General features: G+C 43.3%; 1 protein-coding gene across 1 annotated transcript in view; it reads right to left on the reverse strand.

Annotated features, from left to right (window-relative positions):
- CFTR (CF transmembrane conductance regulator) overlaps positions 1-22,699 on the reverse strand; it is a 411,238-nt gene that overhangs the window by 51,107 nt on the left and 337,432 nt on the right. The window contains exons 22-23 of the mRNA XM_033959147.1: positions 13,880-14,113; positions 1,285-1,440 (exon numbers count right to left, since the gene is read on the reverse strand). Of these exons, the coding sequence (XP_033815038.1) occupies positions 1,285-1,440; positions 13,880-14,113 (390 nt within the window). The remainder of the gene's footprint in view (positions 1-1,284; positions 1,441-13,879; positions 14,114-22,699) is intronic.

Here is a 22,699-nt window from a genome sequence, read left to right on the forward strand (position 1 = left end):
CGTCGTTAAAAAAGGACAGTTAAGTTCCAAATGTGTCATTAAATAGAAAAGTTTTTAGTTTTGACTTAAAATGATTTGAGACTGGTTCTTCTCTTAAGTGAGCAGGGGTAGAATTTCATAGAGAAGGGGCAGTAACTGAGAATTTTAGAGATGGGGGAACCCTAAAGTGAGGGGTTGAAACTAGCTTTTTCAGAGAGCTCCCCCCTCCCCCAACTTTACTCATTTTTACCTGTGCTGTGGATTTGCTGCAGTCTGCCTCAGCTCTAAAAGTAGCTGAATCTGGGAGAAGAAATCACTGCCTCTATGGAACTGTCCTCTAACGCTGAAATCTTTAGGCTACAAAGTTTGACCGATCCTCAACCACCATAGAACCAAGCAGGTGTAAGGCCTTAGCCAGCACCCTGAAGAGACCCACTGAACCCCTGTGGATGCCTAACAGCCTGTGCTCATGTCCCTGCAAACCAGTAGGTGAGTAAAGTCTCTAGGGGACTGAGCCCCAAGTTCCATAAAGGTTTCTGCAGGCTGGCCAACAGGTACTACAGAGGAATTAGCCTGTCAGCTGCAGACTTTAGTCTGTTTCTTCTCCATGTAGGCACAGCTTTCCCCCGATCTGGAGAGCTCTGAGCACCAAAAGTCACCAAAAACTGCAAAAAGTAAAAAAAAGTAAAGAAATAGAGCAGTTCAAGAAAGGCTTCCATGCAAAAGGAAAAACTGAATGGGGTAGCAGAGCTCTCTTGTGAAGGAAGAGGTGTTATAAAGCTGGAGTGAATTCCTTCTGCATGGCTTGTGAGCATGGGGAGAATACCTGTCTGTTCAGAATGACACACCTATTGCACTAGAAAATGGAGTAAGATACACATAAGGAAGCCAATGGAATCAGTTTCTTTTGCTAATAATTTGTATTCTAAAATATTTTAAAAACACCGTACTTAATTAAGGGCTCCTTTTACTAAACCGCAGTAGAGGTTTCTACCATGGGCCTATGACATAAATATTCTGATACTTATAGGAATTTTATGAGCATCACAGCATTTACCTCACCGGCCCATGGTAACTTCTACCCAGCATAAATTTTTTAGGGTTGCCAACTGGCTCCATTTTTTTTATTCAGGGCAGGCTGATTCAGTCCTGATTCCACCACCACATGCATGAATGTATAGCCCTGCTTTCTTAGGAAAATTAATAGGGAAATCAGAACCAGTAGTTTTTGCAAGCAATGAATTGGTACCAGTTGTCAACCCAATTTTAATAATTAAAAAAAAAAATCACTTTCATAGTATTTACCTGTGGTATAACTCCAAATGCTTTCCTCCATTTCTGCAGATTGATTTTTTTCCAGGATATATCATCAATTATAATTTCTCCTTTCGTAATCAGCAATCTTAATAGGGCAGACAGGAGGGTGCTTTTCCCTGATCCAGTTCTTCCTATTAAGCCTACCTGTAAAAGTAATAAAAATGCAAATTATGATCATTTTTTGTTTGCTTACTATTTCACATACTGTTTTTAGATTAGTCTATTTTCTTCTTTTCACATTACTGTGTCTCAAAAAATCGCTCCTTAAGAAAAGACCTCTTTCAATTAAACAAGGGTGTCATGGTAAGAACATGTAATCTTATTATATCTGGTATTCATAAGCTTTTTCTCAGTATTCTATGTGTGTAAGAAAATAACATACAAAAGTTACACAGGAATTAGGGAAGTATTTCACATTTGATAAAATCAAGATTAAAAAAAAAATAAATCAAAGAATCTAATTATGCACTCAGGCAAGGTTAAATGGCAGAACTGGGTTCAATTCCCACTGCCACTCCTTGTGACCCTGGGAAATGAAAAGTTATTGAAAGTCAGTTCAATGCCCACAGGCAAAAGCGTACAGTTAGTGAAAGGTCTGGCTGCAATTTACTGACATTGCAGGAAGGGATTCAGCACAAATGTTAGCACACAGCATATTAAAATTAATGGTAAGGAGGCTAAGAGCTATTCTGCCTCAATGCAGGAAAATACACAGAAGGTGAGCACAACACTACATGTTTATGGCCAAGTCTGAGGATGTGTAAAAGGGTAGCTCACCTTTCGGCACTGGGGCAGAGCAGCTGATAGCCAGACCCTAATTCAATGACAACTCTTGCCCCACCCCCCAAACAATTAGCCTTAGTGTCTCATGAACCTCTGATCTCTGCCAAATTTCTCTAGCATCTAGTGGACCCCCTACCTGTGATCCTCCCAAAAGATAACTGCAACTGACCCCCCCAATACCAGATTCCCCTCCCGAGATGATTCCTCAACCAATCACCACCACCTAACCCTCCAAAACAAACTGTCTTGGTGTCTAGTACACCTCTCAATCTTACCTCCAATCCTCCCCCACCCAAAAAAAAGTCCTGGTGCCTAGTGGCAATTGTGGGGATCATCTCAAGGTGAGGCAGAAGATTGAAGGAATTTTTTTTTGGGGGGGGAGGGCATTGTAGGGACCATCTGCCGCATGGCAGCAGAGGGTTTTTTAAATGTCTTCCTGTCAGTGAGTGAGTTACCGTATTTTCACGCAAATAACGCGCACCCGTATAAAACGCGCACACGGGTATAGCGCGCAGAAATCACGATGATATGTACAAAAACTTTGGTATACCGCGCTCACGGGTATACCGCGCATGCTGCCCGACGCTCCTTTCGCCCGCCCTGACTTTCCGTGCGCTGTCCCGACTCTCCGTTCACCCCCCCTGACTTCCGTGCACTGTCCCCCCTTGAAGGTCTGTCCCCATCCTGAAAGCCTGATGCCCCCCCCCGACGTGCGATACATCCCTCCCCCCCGAAGGACCGCCGACTCCCCAACAATATCGGGCCAGGAGGGAGCCCAAATCCTCCTGGCCACGGCGACCCCCTAATCCCACCCCGCACTACATTACGGGCAGGAGGGATCCCAGGCCCTCCTGCCCTCGACGCAAACCCCCCTCCCTCCAACGACCGCCCCCCCCCAAGAACCTCCGACCGCCCCCCCAGCCGACCCGCGACCCCCCCACCCCCCTTCCCCGTACCTTTGGTAGTTGGGCCAGAAGGGAGCCAAACCCTCCTGGCCACGGCGACCCCCTAACCCCACCCCGCACTACATTACGGGCAGGAGGGGTCCCAGGCCCTCCTGCCCTCGACGCAAACCCCCCCCCCCCCCCCGCCCCCCCCCCCCCAAGAACCTCTGACCGCCCCCCCAGCCGACCCGCGACCCCCCTGGCGACCCCCACGACCCCCCCACCCCCCTTCCCCGTACCTTTGGTAGTTGGCCGGACAGACGGGAGCCAAACCCGCCTGTCCGGCAGGCAGCCAACGAAGGAATGAGGCCGGATTGGCCCATCCGTCCTAAAGCTCCGCCTACTGGTGGGGCCTAAGGCGCGTGGGCCAATCAGAATAGGCCCTGGAGCCTTAGGTCCCACCTGGGGGCGCGGCCTGAGGCACATGGGCCCAACCCCGACCATGTGCCTCAGGCCGCGCCCCCAGGTGGGACCTAAGGCTCCAGGGCCTATTCTGATTGGCCCACGCGCCTTAGGCCCCACCAGTAGGGGGGATGTATCGGACGTCGGGGAGTCGACCGGGCAAGAGGGCTTGGGCTCCCTCTTGCTCCGATCGTGGATGCGGGTGCGGGTGGGATCGCGTGCGAGCGGTCGTTCGGGGTGGGGGTGCGAGCGGTCCTGCTGGGGGGGTGAATCGGGCGTCGGGCGGGGTGGGAACTATGTTTTAAAACTTTTGTATACCGCGCTCACGCATATAACGCGCGAGGGGTATGCGCGGTAGGTAAAAACGCGTATAACGCGCGCGTTATATGCGTGAAAATACGGTAATCATTGTTTACAAGAAAGGGGGCATGCAGACCACAGCAGTAATCTGCAGCCTATTGCATCATTTTGTGTTAACAGTACATACTTTTTAATGTGGTAGTAATTACTGTATCTGCGGTAACATTTTGCAGAAAGTTCACATTAGAAACCATGCACAGCTTTCTGCATCAACCCCAGAACTAGGAAACAGAAGTCTGTTATTGAGAAAGACATGGGGGAAGCTACTGCTTGTCCTGGATCGGTAGCTTGGAATGTTGCTACTCTTTGGAGTTCCAGAATTTTTTGTTACTCTTTGGAATTCTGGACTCTTGCTATTCTTTAGGATTCTGAATGGAATGTTGTTATTCTTTGGGTTTTTACCAGGTACTAGTGACCTGGATTGGGCACTGTGAGAACAGGCTACTGGGCTTGATGGACCATTGGTCTGACCCAGTGAGGTTATTTTTATGTTCTTATGTACATCCAGACAGCTCTCACAAACTTTAAAGATCAAGAAGCAATTAATACAGTGGCGGTGAAATGTGGTGAGTGTGGCCTAGTGGCTAGAGCTACAGCCTCAGCATCGTGAGGTTGTGGGTTCAAACCCCATGCTGCACCCTGTGACCCTGGACAAGTCACTTAATCCTCCACTGCCCCTGGTGCATTAGATAGATTGTGAGCCTATTGGGACAGATAGGGAAAATGCTTGAAGTACCTGTATGTAAACCACTTTGAGTGTGATTGTAAATCTACAAAAAGGAGGTATACAAGTCTCAATCCCTTAAATGTGTAGTTTTAGTTGGTGTAGAGTAGATATAATTCTAAACACTTTTCTGGAAAGATAGCTACTGAGAACATTTCCAGAAGACACTATCCATGAGCTGTATTTGGAGACTGTTAAAGAGTAAGGGGCTCATAATAAAAAAAAATTTAAAAAAAGTTCAAAAAGTGGCCTAAATCGATACTTGGACGATCAAAAAGACAGATCGTCCAAGTACTGATAATCAAAGCTGGTTTTAGACGTATCTAAAACCAGCTTAGGCCTTTACCCTGCCTCTGAACGCCTAGAGCAAAAAGAGGCATTTTTAGAGGAATGGAAAGGGCGGGAGGTGGGCCGACCTAGACTAAGGGCTCCTTTTACTAAGCTGCGTTAGGGCATTAACGTGCAGAATAGCGTGCGCTACAATGTCACTGGCGTTAGTTCTAGCCGTGTAGCGCGGGGTTAGCGCACGCTAATCTGCTGTGTGCGCTAAAAACGCTAGTGCACCTTAGTAAAAGGAGCCCTAAGTCGTGTTCCCCTCCACACTGCCACAAATCGCGGCAGGAGAGATACCCATTCTCTCCTGCTCTCCAGTACTTTACCCAACCTCCAAAATATCCAGCATTCCCCTCCGTAGAATTACAAATTGTTAAACATACTCTCATATATTTCAAATGTAACAAAATGTGGCCTCAGGTACACCTCCTCTACCCTTAGTACTGTTCAATATCGGTGGGAATACCGGTGTTTTCATTCCTCATTGGCTCACATTTTTTTTTGCAATTATTTAAGTAAACTTTTTTTAAACTTTTAAACTTTTTTATCCACCGTGCTCTTTTTAGAAGTTTCCTTGAGATTATTCTATTTAAAAATGTTCAAATAAGTTGTATACTTAGCTTATCATGCTACTGGGTTACATGATCCAAGGATCCCCCAGAGCCATTGTGTCCACCATCTTACTAAAAAGAGCATGGTGGATAAAAAAGTTTTTAAAAAGTTTACTTAAATAATTGCAAAAAAAGAATGTGAGCCAATGAGGAATGAAAACACCGGTATTCCCACCGATATTGAACACTACTTAAGGGTGGAGGAGGTGTACCTGAGGCCACATTTTGTTACATTTGAAATATATGAGAGTATGTTTAACAATTTGTAATTCTACGGAGGGGAACGCTGGATATTTTGGAGGTTGGGTAAAGTATTGGAGAGTTGTGTTATATGATTCCCAACCATAAATAAAACAGATTTAAATAGTGCCATCTTTAGTGTGAGTGCATTGTCTCCTGCTGGCATCTCCCTCCAACAAACCCAGTACCGGCAGGAAAAATGCCCAAACTGTCCTGCCTAGGCAAGGCGTGGCACCACCAGTCCCCTCATGACTACCAGCAGGAGGGATCCCAAGCCCTCCTGCCGGCACTCCAACGACCCCCCAAAAACCGGCAGGAGGGAACCCAAGCCCTTCTGCCAGAAGGCGAATCCCACCCCCCTGAACTGACAGGAGGGAGTACAAGCCTTCCTGCCAGAAGGCAAACCCCACCCCCCGAACCCCACTGAACTAGCTGGAGGGAGTCTAAGCCCTCCTGCCGGAAGGTGAACCCCACCCCACCCGAACTGGCAGGAGGGAGCCAAAGCCCTCCTGCCAGAAGGCAAACACCCTCCCCTTGAGCCCCGCCCACTCCCCGAACAACCCCCCCTCATGAATAACCCCCCTCCATTGTGGGATGCACCAGGGAGGGGCCTAGGGCCTGATTGTCTCAAGTGCCTACGGTGGGCCTTAGGCACTTGGGCCAATCTTGGGAGCCCTTGGGCCAACCTTGGGATCCCTCCTGCTGGGGTGGGGGGAGGGGGTGCACTGCACCTTCGGCAGGAGAGATTGGACATCTCTCCTGCCGATATTGGGTTTGTTGGGGGGATGCCAGCAGGAGAAATTGGGCATCTCTCCTGCTGTGGTTCACGGCAGTTCAGGGGGGGATCATGATAGGAGAGATTAGGCATCTCTGCTGCCACAATTGTTGCCAAGGGGGGAGATATTCTGTAACCGGTGTTGTTTTTGACAGATGCCAGTTACAGATTCCAGCTTTTAGGTGAAGGACTGGCCCCTCCTTCGCCTAAAAGGTCTGGGTTTGGGCATTTGGGACTTGGGTGATTTTTTAGTCGGAAATGTGGTATAAGGATAGACGTAGTTGCAGTCTGGGTCAGTAGATTGCTGAACGTGCAGGTAGGCCATTCGCAAAAAAAAACCTCAATTTGGATTTTTTTTTTTAAATAATGGACATTTCCCTGCTGCCAACTTCAGCATCTACTGACTTAGGACAAAAAGGGACTTAGACATTTTTTTTATTATGCCCCTCCACCTATATATATTTGATACGGATTCTCTATTCTAACATACTGTACAAAATTTGTCTCAAAACCTTTACAGCATATGAACCAAAGTGTAAGAGATAGAAGGTAAGAAAACAAATATTTACTGCACTGAACTAGCACGCCCTACCCTAAAGTAGTTATTGCAATGCAATTAATAAGTAAATGGCTATTATCCAAGTCAGTGACATTTCAGCAATGCCTACCTAGCCCTGTCAAAGTATACACTTACATGGCTATAACTGCCTGGAAGAACCACAAGTGCCAAGCCAACCACTGCTTTCTAATAAAGAAGAACTTCACTTTTCATCAGGGAGCAATGAAGGTTCAGGAGGTAAGATAGTAGATATGAGGGCGTGCTGAAAAGTTCTCAACCCAACCATGAAGGGAATGACATGAAACATACAAGTTATTCCACATATTCATCCCTAAATTCAACACACTTGGCACATCACGTCTGAAGTTTTTGTAAGCCTTCCAAAAAAAATACTCTGATGTCTGATCACTGAAATACTGGTCTGCGCTGCAGTAATTACATCTGAATCACTCAAAAACTGTCGTCCTTTTAAAATCTTTTTAAGGTTTGGAAACAGAAAATAGTAAGATGGAGCAGTGGTGTACATTTACATTACATTAGATTAGTGACTTTTATTCCACCACTACCTTGCTGTTCAAGGTGGATTACATAAGAGGTTATCTGGACAGTTCCAGAAGAGTTACATAGTTGAGCAGGTTACTTTGGGGGATTAAGAACATAAGAAGTGCCTCTGCTGGGTCAGACCAGAGGTCCATCATGCCCAGCAGGCGGAGTTAGTTTATCTTGATTGATTTCTTGAATAGCAGGGTTTTTATTTCTTTTCTGAAAGTTTTGTAGTCTGATGTAGTGATCAGTAGATTGGATAGTTGGTGGCCAAGTTTCGCTGCCTGCGTAGCCAGGCCATTGTACATTTTTTTTTTTTTTGCATTTGACGCCGCTGGTTGGGGGATAAATTAATGGTGTCTGGGTTCTCCTTAGCCTGGTTGTGGCAGGTTGGATAAGGCGGTTGTTCAGATAGGTTGGGCTGTCTCCATTCATTGCTTTAACCCTTTCAGGACCAAGGGACATATTTGTCCCATAACTTTAAAATCCTATAAATTTTGATTGGGATAGTCTACAGTTCTAAATTTGATATGTACGGATTCCATATGATACTGCCTTTATGTAAACAAACTGGTTCCGACATTCATTCATTAGCGTCGTTGCCAGATTGACGAGAAGATTCACTTGCCACACTGTCCATAAGCCAGAAGTGTGATTTTTTTAAATAAAAATAATGATATTTCACAAAAAAAATCAATTTTTTGGCATCTGCAAGCCCTTTTTACCATAAAAATGTCGTCAAAACCACAAAAATTGGCCTACGATCCTTATGGTCCTGAAAGGGTTAAATACTAGACAGTAGAATTTGAATTGTATTCTTGCTTGTATTGGGAGCCAGTGTGAGTCGATGTATGCGGCAGTGATGTGGTCGTATTTCTTCAGTGAATAGATCAGTTTTAGGGCTGTGTTTTGTACTGTTTGTAGTTGTTTTATCATGACTGAGGGGCAGGGGAGATAGAGGATGTTGCAGTAGTCTAGAAGTCCTAAGACTAGGGATTGGACCACGAGCTGGAATTGTTTTCTGTCAAAGAATTTTTGGATTTGCCTTAGGTTTCGCATGACTGCGAAAGATTTCTGTATTGTTTTGTTGATTTGTGCTTGCATGGTACAGCTTCTATCTATCATGACTCCCAGAAGTCTTAGGGTGGGTAGAATGGGGTATATTATTGAGTTTATTACAAAGTTTGTTATGGTTGGGGTTTCATTTTTTTCAAGAAGTATAAATTTTGTTTTGTCTGGGTTCAGTTTTAGTTTGTGTTCTTTCATCCATGTAGCCACTGTTTCTAGTGTTCTATGTAGTTTGTCTGTCATGGAGTGTGTTGGTTGATCAAAAGGGAGGAGGATGGTGATGTCGTCTGCATAGCTATAACAAGTTAATCCTAATTTGTCTAGGCAGGTGCCGTGGGATGCAATGTAGAGATTGAAGAGTGTTGGGGATAAAGGTGGGGTATGCCGCAGGGGTTGGACCATGGTTCTGATTTTACTTTGTTTGTCTTTATTCTGTAGGTCCTGTTTTGTAGGAATCCTTGAAACCAAATGTGCACCTTTCCTGTGATTCCTACTGTTTCTAGTATTTCTAGTAGAATGTCATGGTCTACCAGGTCAAATGCTGCGGTGAGATCTAGTTGTATAACAGGCATTTTTTTGCCTGTGCTGAAGTGTTGTCTATCTGTGTCCAAGAGGGTTCCAAGTAGTGTATCTATGCTGTAGTTGGTTCTGAAACCAGACTGTATAGGGTGGAGTAAGTTGTGGCTTTCTAGGTAGTTTGTGAGGTGTTTTTCTACGAGGCCTTCCATTACATAAGAACATAAGAGTTGCCTCCGCTGGGTCAGACCAGAGGTCCAGCAGCCCGTACCCGCAGTGGCCCATGAGGTCCATTGACCTGTTAAGTGTCCCTGCCTTTCCTGTACTTATCTCTATGTCTATCTGTCCCTGCTTTTCCTATACCTGTCTCTATGTCTATCTATACCCCTCAATCCCCTTATCCAGTAGGTATTTATGCAAACCTTCCTTGAACCCCTGAAGCGTGGTATTAAGGCTATGGGTCTGTAGTTGGAAGGTAGATCTGTTACTACTTTTGGGTCTTTTATGATTGGGGTGATGATGATTTCACTGAGGTCTTGTGGGAAAAGGCCTTCTGTGAGCAAGGATTGAATTCATTGTAAGAGGAGAGTGCAGAATTATGGGCTGGAGGCTTTAACAGGCATGGAGGACAATGGTTGAGGTCACTGGCTGCGTGGCTGTATTTTTTGTAAAGTATGTTTAGGTCAGACCATTGTATTGTGTTCAAGTTGGACTAGGGTCTGTCTGCTGAAGCTGATTCTTTTTCTGTGGAGAGGTAAAGTGATCTCATCTAGGTGGGTTGGGGTTCCTGCGAAGGTTGTCCTGGCTATTGTAATTTGTTTCTAAAATATTAGGCTAGAAGGGTGGCTGAAGGGGGTGGAGTGTCGTTATTGGCCAGGAAGGGTTTAGTGTCTGTGAGTTCTTTTAGTAATTGGAATAGTTTCTTTGTGTCTTGGATTTCTGTGCCTATAAGAACATAAGAATTGCTGCTGCTGGGCCAGAACAGTGGTGCCCAGTAGTCCGCTCATGCGACGGCCCCCAGGTCAAAGACCAGTGTTCTAAATGAGCCCAGCCTCACCTGCGTACTTTCCAGTTGAGCAGCAATTTGTCCAACTTTGTCTTGAATCCCTGGAGGGTGTTTTCCCCTACGACAGACTCCAGAAGAGCATTCCAGTTTTCTAATATTCTCTGGGTGAAGAAGAACTTCCTTACACTCGTACGGATTCTATCCCCTTTCAACTTTAGAGAGTGTCCTCTCGTTCTCCCTTCCTTGTCTTTATCTACTAAATCTTTATCTACTAAATCTATTCCCTTTAGTATCTTGAATGCTTCGATCATGTCCCCGCTCAATCTCCTCTTTTCGAGGGAAAAGAGGCACAGTTTCTCTAATCTCTCGCTGTACGGCAACTCCTTCAGCCCCTTAACCATTTTAGTCGCTCTTCTCTGGACCCTTTCCAGTAGTACCGTGTCCTTCTTCATGTACAGCAACCAGTGCTGGACGCAGTACTCCAGGTGTAGTGTGTCTTTCTCTTTTCTTTTAGCATTTGCTTGTATTGTTGGTTTAGTTTTCTCTATGATGTTTTAGTGTGTTGTTGGTTGCTTTTTCTCCATTTTCTTTCTAGTTGTCTACATTGTCTTTTGAGTAGGAGTAGTTTGTCTGATCGTCTCCTGATTCTGGTTTTTGTTTGTACTGGGGCTAGCTCATCTAGGGTAGCTGTATTTAGTGTGCACCATTGTGAGATGAATTTTGGGGGGTTACTTTCTTGGATTGTTGCATCTGTTTTATTCCAGAATATGGAGAGGTCGATGTATTTATGTGATTCATAGGTTAAGCTTTGGGATTTTGGTTTGAGTTTGCCTTTGGCCCAGTTGATATTGAAGGTGTATGTGTAATGGTCTGATCAGAGAGATCGGGATCAATTTCCGTTTGAGGTGTAAATCTCTGGTAGAATGGGCTGTTGGGTCATGAAGGCTGCAATGTCAAGTTGGTGGCCTTTCTCAAGTGTGGTTTGAGGGTCTAAGATCTTGTAGGTTAAGGCTTCAAGGTAAGATAGTAGGTTTTCAACTTGTTTAGAGGAATGGTCTTTGAGATGGAGGTTTAGATCTCCTAGGATTAGGTTGTATACTGCCGTTAGTAAGTTTCAATATATAAAATCCTCAAATTCTGGTCTTGCTGTGTTCCAGTTCCCTGATGTTATGTAGCAGAGCATGCAGGTTATGGATTCTTTTAGTATGGAGCATGATAGTTGGCAAGCTATGAGGCCCATGTATGTTTTGTCTAGTATGTTTAAGTTTAGGGCATTTCTAACTAGGATGGCCAGACTTCCTCCTCTTTTTTTTCTCTGCGGGCAAACTGAGGTTAGATACTCAATTTCTATCCAGTCTCTTATGCGTTCTATCTTTGGGCCTAGTGCTCTGATGTTTAAGTAGGCATATGATAGTGTGGTATATTCTGTTTGAGCATTGTTTGTCATTTTTGGGTGGATGAGTGATCTTAGTTGTGGGTGTGGATTGGTTCTGGGTGGGTTTGTTGGTCTTCTCCCCCATGCTAGTGTAATGTGTTGCATGTGGGTCTGGCAGTTATTTATGTTTTTGTAGTGAGAGTGAGCGACGCCCCTTCCCTGTATCTTTTTAACCACCAACTTACTCCCCACATTGGCTTCGGTGCTCTCTCTGACGTCATTTCATAGGTGCAGGTCCCGAAAGTGACATCAAGAGAGTCCCGAAGCTGACACAGGCAGTAAGTTTGTGGCTGCTTGCACCAAAGTTAAAAAGGTATGGGGGAAAGGAAGGGGTGCACATGTGGTGGGGCTGAAGTAGGAAGGGGTGTGTGGAAAGGAGGAGGGTGCCGTCACCCATGAAATATGGAGCCCGGGGTGGACTGCCTCTTTTAACCCCCCTTACTCTGTTACTGAGATGGAGCAAGATCTCAAATCTCAACTGCATCAAAAACATCCATTGTTTTGCCAGCTTTGTGAGCAAGTGCAGAAAGAGAACTACTTCCTACATCTTCCCTCTCCTTTTTTCTTTCAATGCCTCCTTTAATCAGCATTGCAAGTTACAGCACAGCAAGCAAGATACAGCATAGCAAGTATTCTGCATTAACTGTTTGGCCCCTTGGAAGATAGTCAGTCATTACAACACCTTCCTGATCACAAAACACTGTGGCCTTAACCTTTCCTGCTGACTTTTGGATCTTGAAGTTCCTTGGCCTTCGACAACCTGAGTGCTGCCCTTATATGGACTGTTGCTTCTGGATCACAGTGATGTAACCATGTTTCATCAACAATAACTGTTCATTCAAAAAAGCTGGCACCAGCTCAATGAAAATGCTGCAAAATTAACTTGGAATTGTCCACTTGATGTCCTTTCTCATCAGCATTCAAACATTTGGGCACCCACTTGGCTGACAGTTTCTGCATACCTAGCTGCTCATGGATTATACCCCTGAGATGGTCCCTGGATAGTGTCTCAGCAATTGTTTTAGCCAATATTTACCAATGTGCCAAATCAGGTCATGGACATGGTCAACATTTTCAAAAATTGACACCGTTAGGAACCTCCCAGACTTTGAACATAAGAACATAAGAATTGCCGCTGCTGGGTCAGACCAATGGTCCATCCTACCCAGCAGTCCGTTCACGCAGCGGCCCCAAAGTCAAGACCAGTACTCCAAATGAGTCCAGTCTCACCAGTTTAGCATGAACTTGTCCAACTTTGCATCTTCGGTCTCAAAATCTCCTAACTGAAAGTTTGCACACCAATTCTTCACTGTGGAGTATGATGGTTATTTGTCACTTAATGTTTACATCATACATTCATGGATTTCCTTAGGAGTTTTCTTCTGCAGGAATAGGAACTTCATGATGGCTCAGAGTTCCACACTTGAAAATTTCACACTTTTTGTTGACATGGTTCAATCAATGATCTGAAATAATGTCAAAAATATAGCATTACGATTCTGCAAATCGGCACTTTGCAAAACAAAAAAACACTCTTTTCAGCCCAACCAGCTGCCTTTAAATTCTGAGCAAAGTAATGCTGAAAACTTTTGAACACTCCCTTGTATTGAGGTAAATCGTTCCTACTTTCTGCTATAAAGGATTCATGCTGCCACCTGCCAGCTGTCCTTGCAGTCTTCTTGTGGCCCCGGCAGGTGACAGTGTCTAAGTCAGGGATGTCAAAGTCCCTCCTCGAGGGCTGCAATCCAGTCCAATATTGGCGCCTAACTATTGATCAATTAAGTTAGGCGCCAATATTGGCACCTAACATTAAGTGAACTTTATAGAATCAGGGCCTAAGTTGTTTTATTTCTGAATTAGCATAGTCAGAAAAATTATTAGAAAGGTGCTTAAGAACTCACAATCTTGTAATCTTGGGTCGGCTGTCCACAAAATCTACATTCAAGATTAAATTTCCATCAAGGAGAGAAATGAAGTGTTTAGCCAAGTTTGTGCAAAGGAATGAGATTTGAACCCAGGTTCAAATTGTTGACTTCAAGGAGGCAAACATTAGAGAATTATCTCTATCCTGAGATGTTTGCTAATTAATGAAGGAATTATAAGAGGAGAATGCTACAAGCATAAAATAATATCACTGCCAGGAATCCTTGCCCTAAACTGTTCCTTAACAGATAGAAATGAAATGTAAGAATTTCATCAAAAATTGCAAAATATTATTAATGATTTAAATTAATAACGTGTATTTAATGTCAGTTTCTACAAAGACAGAAAATTAAGATCTTACCCTTTGTCCAGGATTTATTGTGAAGGAAATATTTTCCAGTATAGTACTTCCTCCATCTGTATATTTGGCTGATAGGTTTTTAACAGTCATTTTGCCTCCATATGGCCAATCTCTGTCCTTCCTTGTATACTCATTCTCAATTACAAGAACACCTGGGAGCTGCTCGTCTTTTCCACTTTTTGTATCTTCAAGGGGCATGTCAATGAACCTAAAAACTCTGTTGACGGACCGCATCTGTAAAGCAATACGTATGTCACTGAAGCAATTTTTATATAATGTGGCTAATAGCAAAACAAGGCTGAGCAACTACATTTAGGGACCAAAGTTAGGCATCTATTTTCAGCCAAATTTAGGAAGGTTAATTTTTTTAATAATTTATGGTCCAAAGCTTATTTCACCTCAAATCTATCCATATTTTGTGATTCTAAAAGTAAAAGTAAAACCCTAAATTTAGAAACTCAGCCACAGTCAATTTTTCAAGTAGCCAATTCAGGTCCCCAACTCTCAAAGGAGGTAATTTACTAACAGCATGTTTGAATGCCACCGTTATAAAAGTTTCCTTGGTAAAATGTTGGCTTTTCAAGTAGCTTTATGGGAGAAAGAAATTGGTATGCACATATCTATTTCTCCATCATATTCAGTCTTTAGAAAAATGTTGAAAACATATCATTTTGGTAAACATCATGGCTAATTTTGTTTTTAAACTGTTGGAAATTTATTTCTATCAAATATTTCTGACATTGTGATCTGCCATACTGTTAATAACTCTTGACCTGTAAACCGCACAGAACCGTGAGGTCATTGCAGTATATAAGAACCAATGTAATGTAATGAACATTAAGAACCACAAAGCCCATTTTAAGGGTAATTTTTGAACAGGATGCTAGGATAAGAGGGTAAGAAGATACTTACCTACAAGTAGGTGCTGTTTTGCTTTCAGGTCTATTTATTAAGCTATAATGTATGTCACTGTACATTATCAATCAATAAATCTCAGTAAATACTAATGTGCTACCATTTATTACACAGACCCCTTTCATTTGTAAATCTGGCACTACTGTTGCTGATGATTTTTGTCCTATATTTAATTTTGATATCAATCTGAGGTTCCCATATCACAACCATTCATATTAATTAACATTCTAGCAGATATTGTTTATAAAGTGAATTAAATTAAAGATGTATTAATCATTAGGTTCTATTTTATCCCCACATTCTAGATTCTTTCCTCACAACTTGTTAGATTTTTGTGTTTGACAAGCCATGAAAAGCATAAATGTCTTGACCAAAAACTTGTTAAGAGCTGAAGCATTATCTACTTGTGGCAGGCTTATAGGCCTTTTTTTTTTTTTTTTTTTTTTTTTTACTAAGCCATGCTAGTGAATGCCAGTTCTTGCCAGGCTTTGGTATGGTTACCTCACCAGCCTACACTAATGAGCTTCGTAAAAGTGGGCCATAGTTAGAGAAGTAAACAATGAATGGGAAAAACTCCTCATGCTTGCTGTTAAATAGAAACATAGAAACACAATGGCAGATAAAGGCCATATGGCCCATCCAGTCTGCTCATCCGCAGCAACCATTATTTCCTCTTCTCTCCTAAGAGATCCAAAATGACTGACCCATGCTTTCTTGAATTCAGATACAGTCTGTCTCCACCACCTCTACCAAGAGACTATTTCATGCATCTACCACCCTTTCTGTAAAATTGTATTTCCGTAGAGTACTCCTGAGCCTATCACCTTTTAATTTCACCCCATGCCCTTTCAACTTCAGCTTCCTTTCAACTTCAACTAAAAGAGGCTGGCTTCATGCCTATCATATCTTCCCTCTCTTCCAAAGTATACGTAATGCCCCCTTCAGGGCAGCTCTGGGTCTGGTGACAGACCTGGTTGGAGAACATTGAAGGCAGTATCTGTTGGTCCCTTACTTGGTTAGCGCTCAGTGCATCCACCTGGGGAAAAGAAGTGTTAGTGGGTGGATTCACCCTCTTATCACCCCAGGAAAACCCCAAGGGATAATAAATTAAACAGCTTTATTTGAACTATGTACATAGGTCCAATCATAAAACAAATTGCCATTAATGGCTTTTAACAGTTTCAATATTTTTACACTTGAACCAATACTTATGCAGTTAACCCATTAGTCTATCTTTCAGATATTCAAAACCAGTTCATAGTCTTTTGAACCTTTTAAACTTTCAGGACAGGATTCTCAAAAAACCGCATTAAAGAGCGATGGTTTACTAAAGCAGCCGTTCTGCAAGCAAATTTAAAAAAGCGAGCTATTGTCCCAAAAAATGCTCATGTAAATGAGGTTGGTAGAGAGTAGTGAAGACTCACTAAATTTGCATCATTATCACCATGGCTGGTGATAATGATGGGCACATGCACAGAAAAAACGCAAAAAGAACCCGCCCCCCCACAACAGCATGAGAGATGTTCAATCTCTCCCGCTGCCAATCAACAACCTCCCTCCCTTGCAGTGGGAGAGATGGCGATTCTCTCCCGCCGCAAACACTTCACACTTCACAGCAGGAGAGATTCCGATTCTCTCCCGCTACAAACAACCCTCCCCCTGCAGTGGGAGAGATGCAGATTCTCTCCTGTCGCAAACAACCCCCCACCCCCAGCAGGAGAGATGCCCATTCTCTCCCACCACAAACAATCTCCTCCCCCCTGCAGTGGTGGCAACCCCTCATTGCAACGGGAGAGATGCTGATTCTCTCTCACTGCAAACAACCCCCCCCCCTGCTGCAGTGGGAGAGATACCCACTCTCTCACCCTGCCTCCAACCCCCCCCCCCCTCCTTAACTCCATGTAGATATCTGACTGGAGGGACACAGATTCCCTCCACCCAGCTGGCCTGCCACTTCAAAATGGGCCTTCCCCTCCCTGGTGCACCGGGGAGGGGCATAAGGCACTGATTGGCCCAAGTTGTTTACGGCCCCGCTCATGGGATGCACTGGTAAGGAGCCTGAGGCTCTGATTGGCCCAAGTTGTTAAAGGCCCTTCCTGTAGGAGGTGCCTCAGGCCCCTTCCCGGTGCATCCATTGATGGGCCTGAGGTTCTGATTGGGCCCTATGGGAGGGACCTTAAACAAATTGGACCAATCAGTCCAGGATGCATCAGGGAGGGAAAGGCCCATTTTGAAGTGGCGGACCAGCTGGGTGGAGGGAAACTGTGTCCCTCCAGTCAGATATCTACATGGAAGTGTAAGGGGGGGGGGGGGGGCGTAAGAGGCAGGGGGAGACAGTGAGCATATCTGTTTGCGGCGGGAGAGAATCGGCATCTCTCCCACTGCAAGGGGGGTCACCACCACTGCAGAGGGAGTTGTTTGTGGCGGGAGAGAGTGAGCATCTCTCCCACTGCACGGGAGGGGTTGTTTGCGGCGGGAGAAAATTGTCATCTCTCCCATTACGGGGGGGGGGTGTTTGTGGCGGGAGAAAATCAGCATCTCTTCCACTGCAAGGGAGGTTGTTTGTAGCAGGAGAGAATCGGTATCTCTCCCGCTGCAGGGGAGGGGGGTCATCACCGCTGCAGGGGGGTTGTCGCCGCCACTGAAGGGGAGGGGTGTTGTGATGTTGTGATGCAGTGAGAGAGAATGAGCATCTCTCCCACTGTATCACAACACAGCTTTTTAGCAGTCTCTGACACTGCCATGCCTGTACCAGCACCCATGTACCAGTAGCTTATTTTTGTCTCCAAAAGCCAACACTGCTTTTAGAAAATGGCTCAGCATTTTTTAAGAATCCACCAGAGTGCTCATTTCAATGTTGAAGAGCTCATTTTGCTAGTCATTAGCAGAGACTGCTAGAAATCTAGCTAAAGACAGAGATAATCCGTTTTGATAATCCGCCAATTTAGCAACAGCGTTAAAGTTTTGAGAATCTGGGCCTCAGTTCAAACCCTTTAAACCTCTTTCAGTTCTAATTGTCAGCACTGTAGTTGCAAACTCCTCCCAAATTTCTCAGTTTAGTCAATAGATGAGCATGGCTGTGTGCCTAAAATCCTCCTTTCCTTTCCAATACACCCTCACCCAGTCCCCAAGATCTCACCCTCTGTTGAATCTCTCAGTGGTAGGTGGCTGCTGTTCTTCCATGCCAGCAGATCTGCTCCTGATATAGTTTCCTGGTTGTTCTGGAGCTCTGAGGACCACTGTCCTCCCAATAGCTCACCCCCTCTGCTGACTCTAGGGAGCCTTCTCCCTCATTGGATCACACCCCTGTATCCTGGTTCCTCCGTTGGGCTACTAGTGCTGACCGCACCCAGGTAGTCTTGTTCCTATGTTGGGCTACTAGCATCAACAGCAACCCAGTAGCCTTGTTCTTCTTCAAGAGGAATCTCCAGAGTAATTCCCTGCTTAGGTTCAAATTAATAGCCCTCAACAGATCTCTACAACCACTAGTAACAGGGCTCCCTCTAGAGGGCTGCCTCTGCTCTTCTCAGCTCTTTTGCACCAATAGTGCCTCCACAGGCCCTTTTCTTCTGCCTTGAGGTGCTCCCAAAGGCTGCTGTTTTTTCTTTGGCCCTGAGCTTCCAGGTCCCAAGGCTGCTCATTTTCTCTTCTTCAGGAGTGTTTCTAAGTATACCTCTGCTAATACTCAGAATACCAGCACTCATGAGAACTCTGTAGTATTCAGTAACAGAGTTTCCCTCTAGAGAGCTATCTCCCATATGAATTTAATACACAGATATAACTCCATACAGTGCAAAACTCATTTCCACCAACTCTAACTAAACCTCAGGTTATTGTGACTCCCCATAATTTTCACTCTCTTTTGAACTCATGGGGAGTAGATTTCAACTTCCCCATTCCAATTCAGCTTTTCTCAGTTTATATCCCCACATTCATTTGGGCCCACAAGCTTTATTCACATTCATGAAATAATCCTTTAAAAGGTATAACATTCCTCCCAAATATCTGTGTATTCATCCTTCATTGCATGATTGTATAAGGTTTTATCCAACCCTCTCTGCTGTATAATCTATGTAAACTAGATGTAATTCTCCTGCATCACAAATAGATGGCAGTCACAACTGTTCCCATTCAGTTTCAATGCAGATAGATTTTCTTCTTTCCAAGCTCTGTCATAAACCCACCCCCGTGGGTGGTTTCATATACATATTGAGATCTTTAAGTCTGTCCCCATTCGCTTTATGATGTAGACCATCAAACATTTTTGTATCCTTCCTCTGGACTGACTCCATCCTGTTTATATCTTTTTGAAGATGCAGTCTCCAGAATTATACACAATATTCTAAATAAGGTTTCATCTGAGTCTTATGCAGGGGCATTAATACCTCCTTTTTCCTACTGGCCATACCTCTCCCTATGAACCCTAGCATCCTTCTAGCTTTTGCTGTTACCTTTTTAATCTGTTTGGCCATCTTAATATCATCACATACTATCATACCCAAGACCCGCTCCTCTTCAATGCACAAAAATTCTTCACCCCCTAAACTGTACTGATCCCTTGGGTTTTTGCAGCCCAAATGCATGACCATGCATTTCTTAGCATTAAATCTTAGCTGCCATATTTCACATCATTCTTCAAGCTTTGCTAGGTCCTTCCTCACGTTAGTTACACCATCAGGGGTGTCTACTCTATTGCAGATTTTGGTATCATCAACAAAGAAGCAAATCTTACCTGACTGCAATATCACTTACAAAAATGTTAGAAAGAACAGGCCCAAGAACTAAACCTTGAGGCACATCAATGGTAACATTCCTTTCCTCAAAACAATCTCTATTGACCACTACCCTGTTGCCTTCCACTCAACCAATTCCTGACAGTCTATCACTTTGGGACCCATACTGAGGGCATGCAGTTTATTTATTAGATATCTGTGCTTTGCTAAAATCTAAATACATTTAGCACATTTCATCCAGGTATGACCTTCTAGGCATGGCTCTAGTGAGGATTAACCATAGTCTAGGTTTGGGTGTTATTCCATTCTTTTGGAAGTAGGCAATTGCTTTGAAAAAACCTAACCTGTACCCAGCTGTACTTCTAAATTATTGACCAATATTCCATCTTTGCTTCTAGCACACTCCCTCTATCCAATTCTCTGGTCACCCAGTCAAAGAAATTGATCAGATTTGTCTGACAAGACCTGCCTCTAGTGAATCCATGTATTCTTACATTGATGCTCTAACAATATCAATCTCAAAAATATTTTCTAGGAACAAATTTAAAAAGTATTAGAAGATTTAACTAATATATAATATACTATTGTTTTGATTAGCATAAACAGAACTGCTTTAGGGAGAATAGAGCATATACAGTAAATAGAGAGCATATACTGTATTTTTATCCAAGCTGCTACAAAGTATTACCTATAGTTTCCTGCATTTCTGAATGTGATATGATGTGATTTCTGTACATGATATACTGTATATTTGTCTGTGTTATATTTGCATGACTGAGCAATTTGCATTATATTACAGGTTTTCACCTGCTTCTGGGCTCCCTGCCTTGTTTGCCTGAATTTCGCTGTCACCCGAGCACTAACCAGGTGACTCATGTATTCACCTGCTTCTGTGCTCCCTGCCTTAGTTGCCTGAATTTCACTGGAACTTGAGTGCTGACCATGTGACAGCTGATGTGAGCTCATTTCGCAACCCTGAATAAATATTCTTCCACATTGTGGAAACCTTCATCCTTCTTTGGACAATTGACCTCATTCACTGAATCCTATACAGTTCTTATCCACATTTCAACCCATTTCTCTACGTACCTTGGATAAAACTCTTGCCTCTATGAATTTCATAACTTGTTTTCTGGATACAATTTCATTACCTGGCTTAAATTATCCAGGCATGACCTTCTTCTATTGGCTCTAGTGAGGATTAACCATAGTCTAGATTTGGGTGATATTCTATAATCTTGGAAGTAGGCAATTGTTTATCCTATTCTTTAAAAAAAACCTAACCTGTACCCAGCTGTACCTCTAAATTATTGACCAATATCCCATCTTTGCTTCTTGTCAAAGATGAAGAAAGTGATCTTTTCTCAACTCTCTACTTTCTTGGAAGATAGACATATCCTCTACTCAAGACAATCTGGCTTCCATGCTGGTCATAGGACTGGGATTATATTATATTATATATTAGGATTTATTTACTGCCTTTTAGAAGGCATTCATTCAAGGTGATGTACAGCAAGAATAAGTCAAACATAGGTAATAATTCAATAAACATAGAGCCTCAATTCAAAACAGGGATATGGGACTGACAAACTCGGCTGCATAAGGGGAATTTCCTTGAAAAAGGATCATGAAACATAGTTCTATGTCAGAACTAACATCCCCCTGCCGTGTTGATACATGAGATGAGTTTTAACTTAATTTAAACATAATTTATTGTAATATATTTAAGAGAAAATATGAATATTAAGATAAAACAAGACCAGTGACGATTTGGGTGACAAAACCTGTGTGCTATAAAACTGTTTCGCACAGCAGTACCGCCAAGGTCTTGGAGGAAATGCTATAGGGTATCTACTGTGAAGCTATACGTTATAATGTTAACACAATATGCAATAAAACATTTTAATATCTAGCACAGGGTGTAATCAAACATGAAACATATAGATAGAAATCTCATATAGGAGTTAGAAAATAAGGGGACTAATTTAAGGAAAGTTGCATACAAAGTCAGAATATTGCCTTAATATTATCTCAGCTAGGATGGGATTAGATTAAAGACCTGGATGAAGAGCCAAGCTTTCACCTGCCACCTGTTTCCTAAAGTAGACTTATTCTTGTGTTAAGCAAAGCCTTTCAGAGACTGTATTAAGATCTCTCCTGAGAGATTCACAGTAGTCTGGATTCCATCCAAATGGATGTTGCCATCTCTCTATACCTTTCAGCAGTTTTTGACCCGATAGACCATTCTCCTCTGCTCTGGATGAAGTCGGTCTCCAAGGGTCAGCTCTAAAATGGTTTTGTTCCTTTGTTCAAGGCAGTTGGTTCTTAGTCTCTACCACATCAACCTTATCCACTCCATGCATATTAGACAGGGTTCCCTCCCTCAAGGTTCAATTTCTCTCCTTCACTGTTCAATATATTCTTAAGTCCTTTAACCACCCTTGCTCAAGATTTTGGCATCAGTGTATATTATTAAGCAAAAGACATTTTGTTACTATACTACACCTCTCCTCTTAATACTGAATTAGGCCTCTTACATTGGTGCCTTGACATCATAGCCTCTTGGCTAAGTTCTCACCATCTAGAATTCAGAGAAAACAGTATTCACAAGGGCACATCCCACCTCAGCTTCCAAAACATGTCCCTACATGTGCTCACTGATAACCACATGTAACTCTAGGCAAAAGTAGAGAGCAAGGACTCAGGAAATAAAAATCATGTCTGCTATCTGTCTGCTCCACTAGTCTACACTATGCCCACACATCCCCTCCTTATGAACAAATACTAGGAAACAATGGGTCCCAAAGTGAAGAGCCAGGTCAGGAACTGGTTGAGTGGAAGGCAACAGAGGGTAGTGATCAATGGAGATCACTCTGAGGAAAGGGATGTTACCAGTGTTAGGCCTCAAGGTTCTGTTCTTGGGCCTATTCTTTTTAACATTTTTATAAATGATATTGCTGATGGGTTGTCGGGTAAGATTAGATTTGCCTCTTTGCGGATGATACCAAAATCTGCAATAGAGTAGGCACACCGGATGGTGTGAATAACATGAAGAAAGACCTGGCGAAGCTTGAAGAATGGTCTGAAATTTGGCAGCTAAAATTTATGTTTATATTTTATTAACATTTGAAATGCCGCTTATGCATATTACAGATCTAAGCAGTTTACAATA

Source organism: Geotrypetes seraphini, chromosome 9 (genome assembly GCF_902459505.1).
Source record: "Geotrypetes seraphini chromosome 9, aGeoSer1.1, whole genome shotgun sequence".
Taxonomy (NCBI): domain Eukaryota; kingdom Metazoa; phylum Chordata; class Amphibia; order Gymnophiona; family Dermophiidae; genus Geotrypetes; species Geotrypetes seraphini.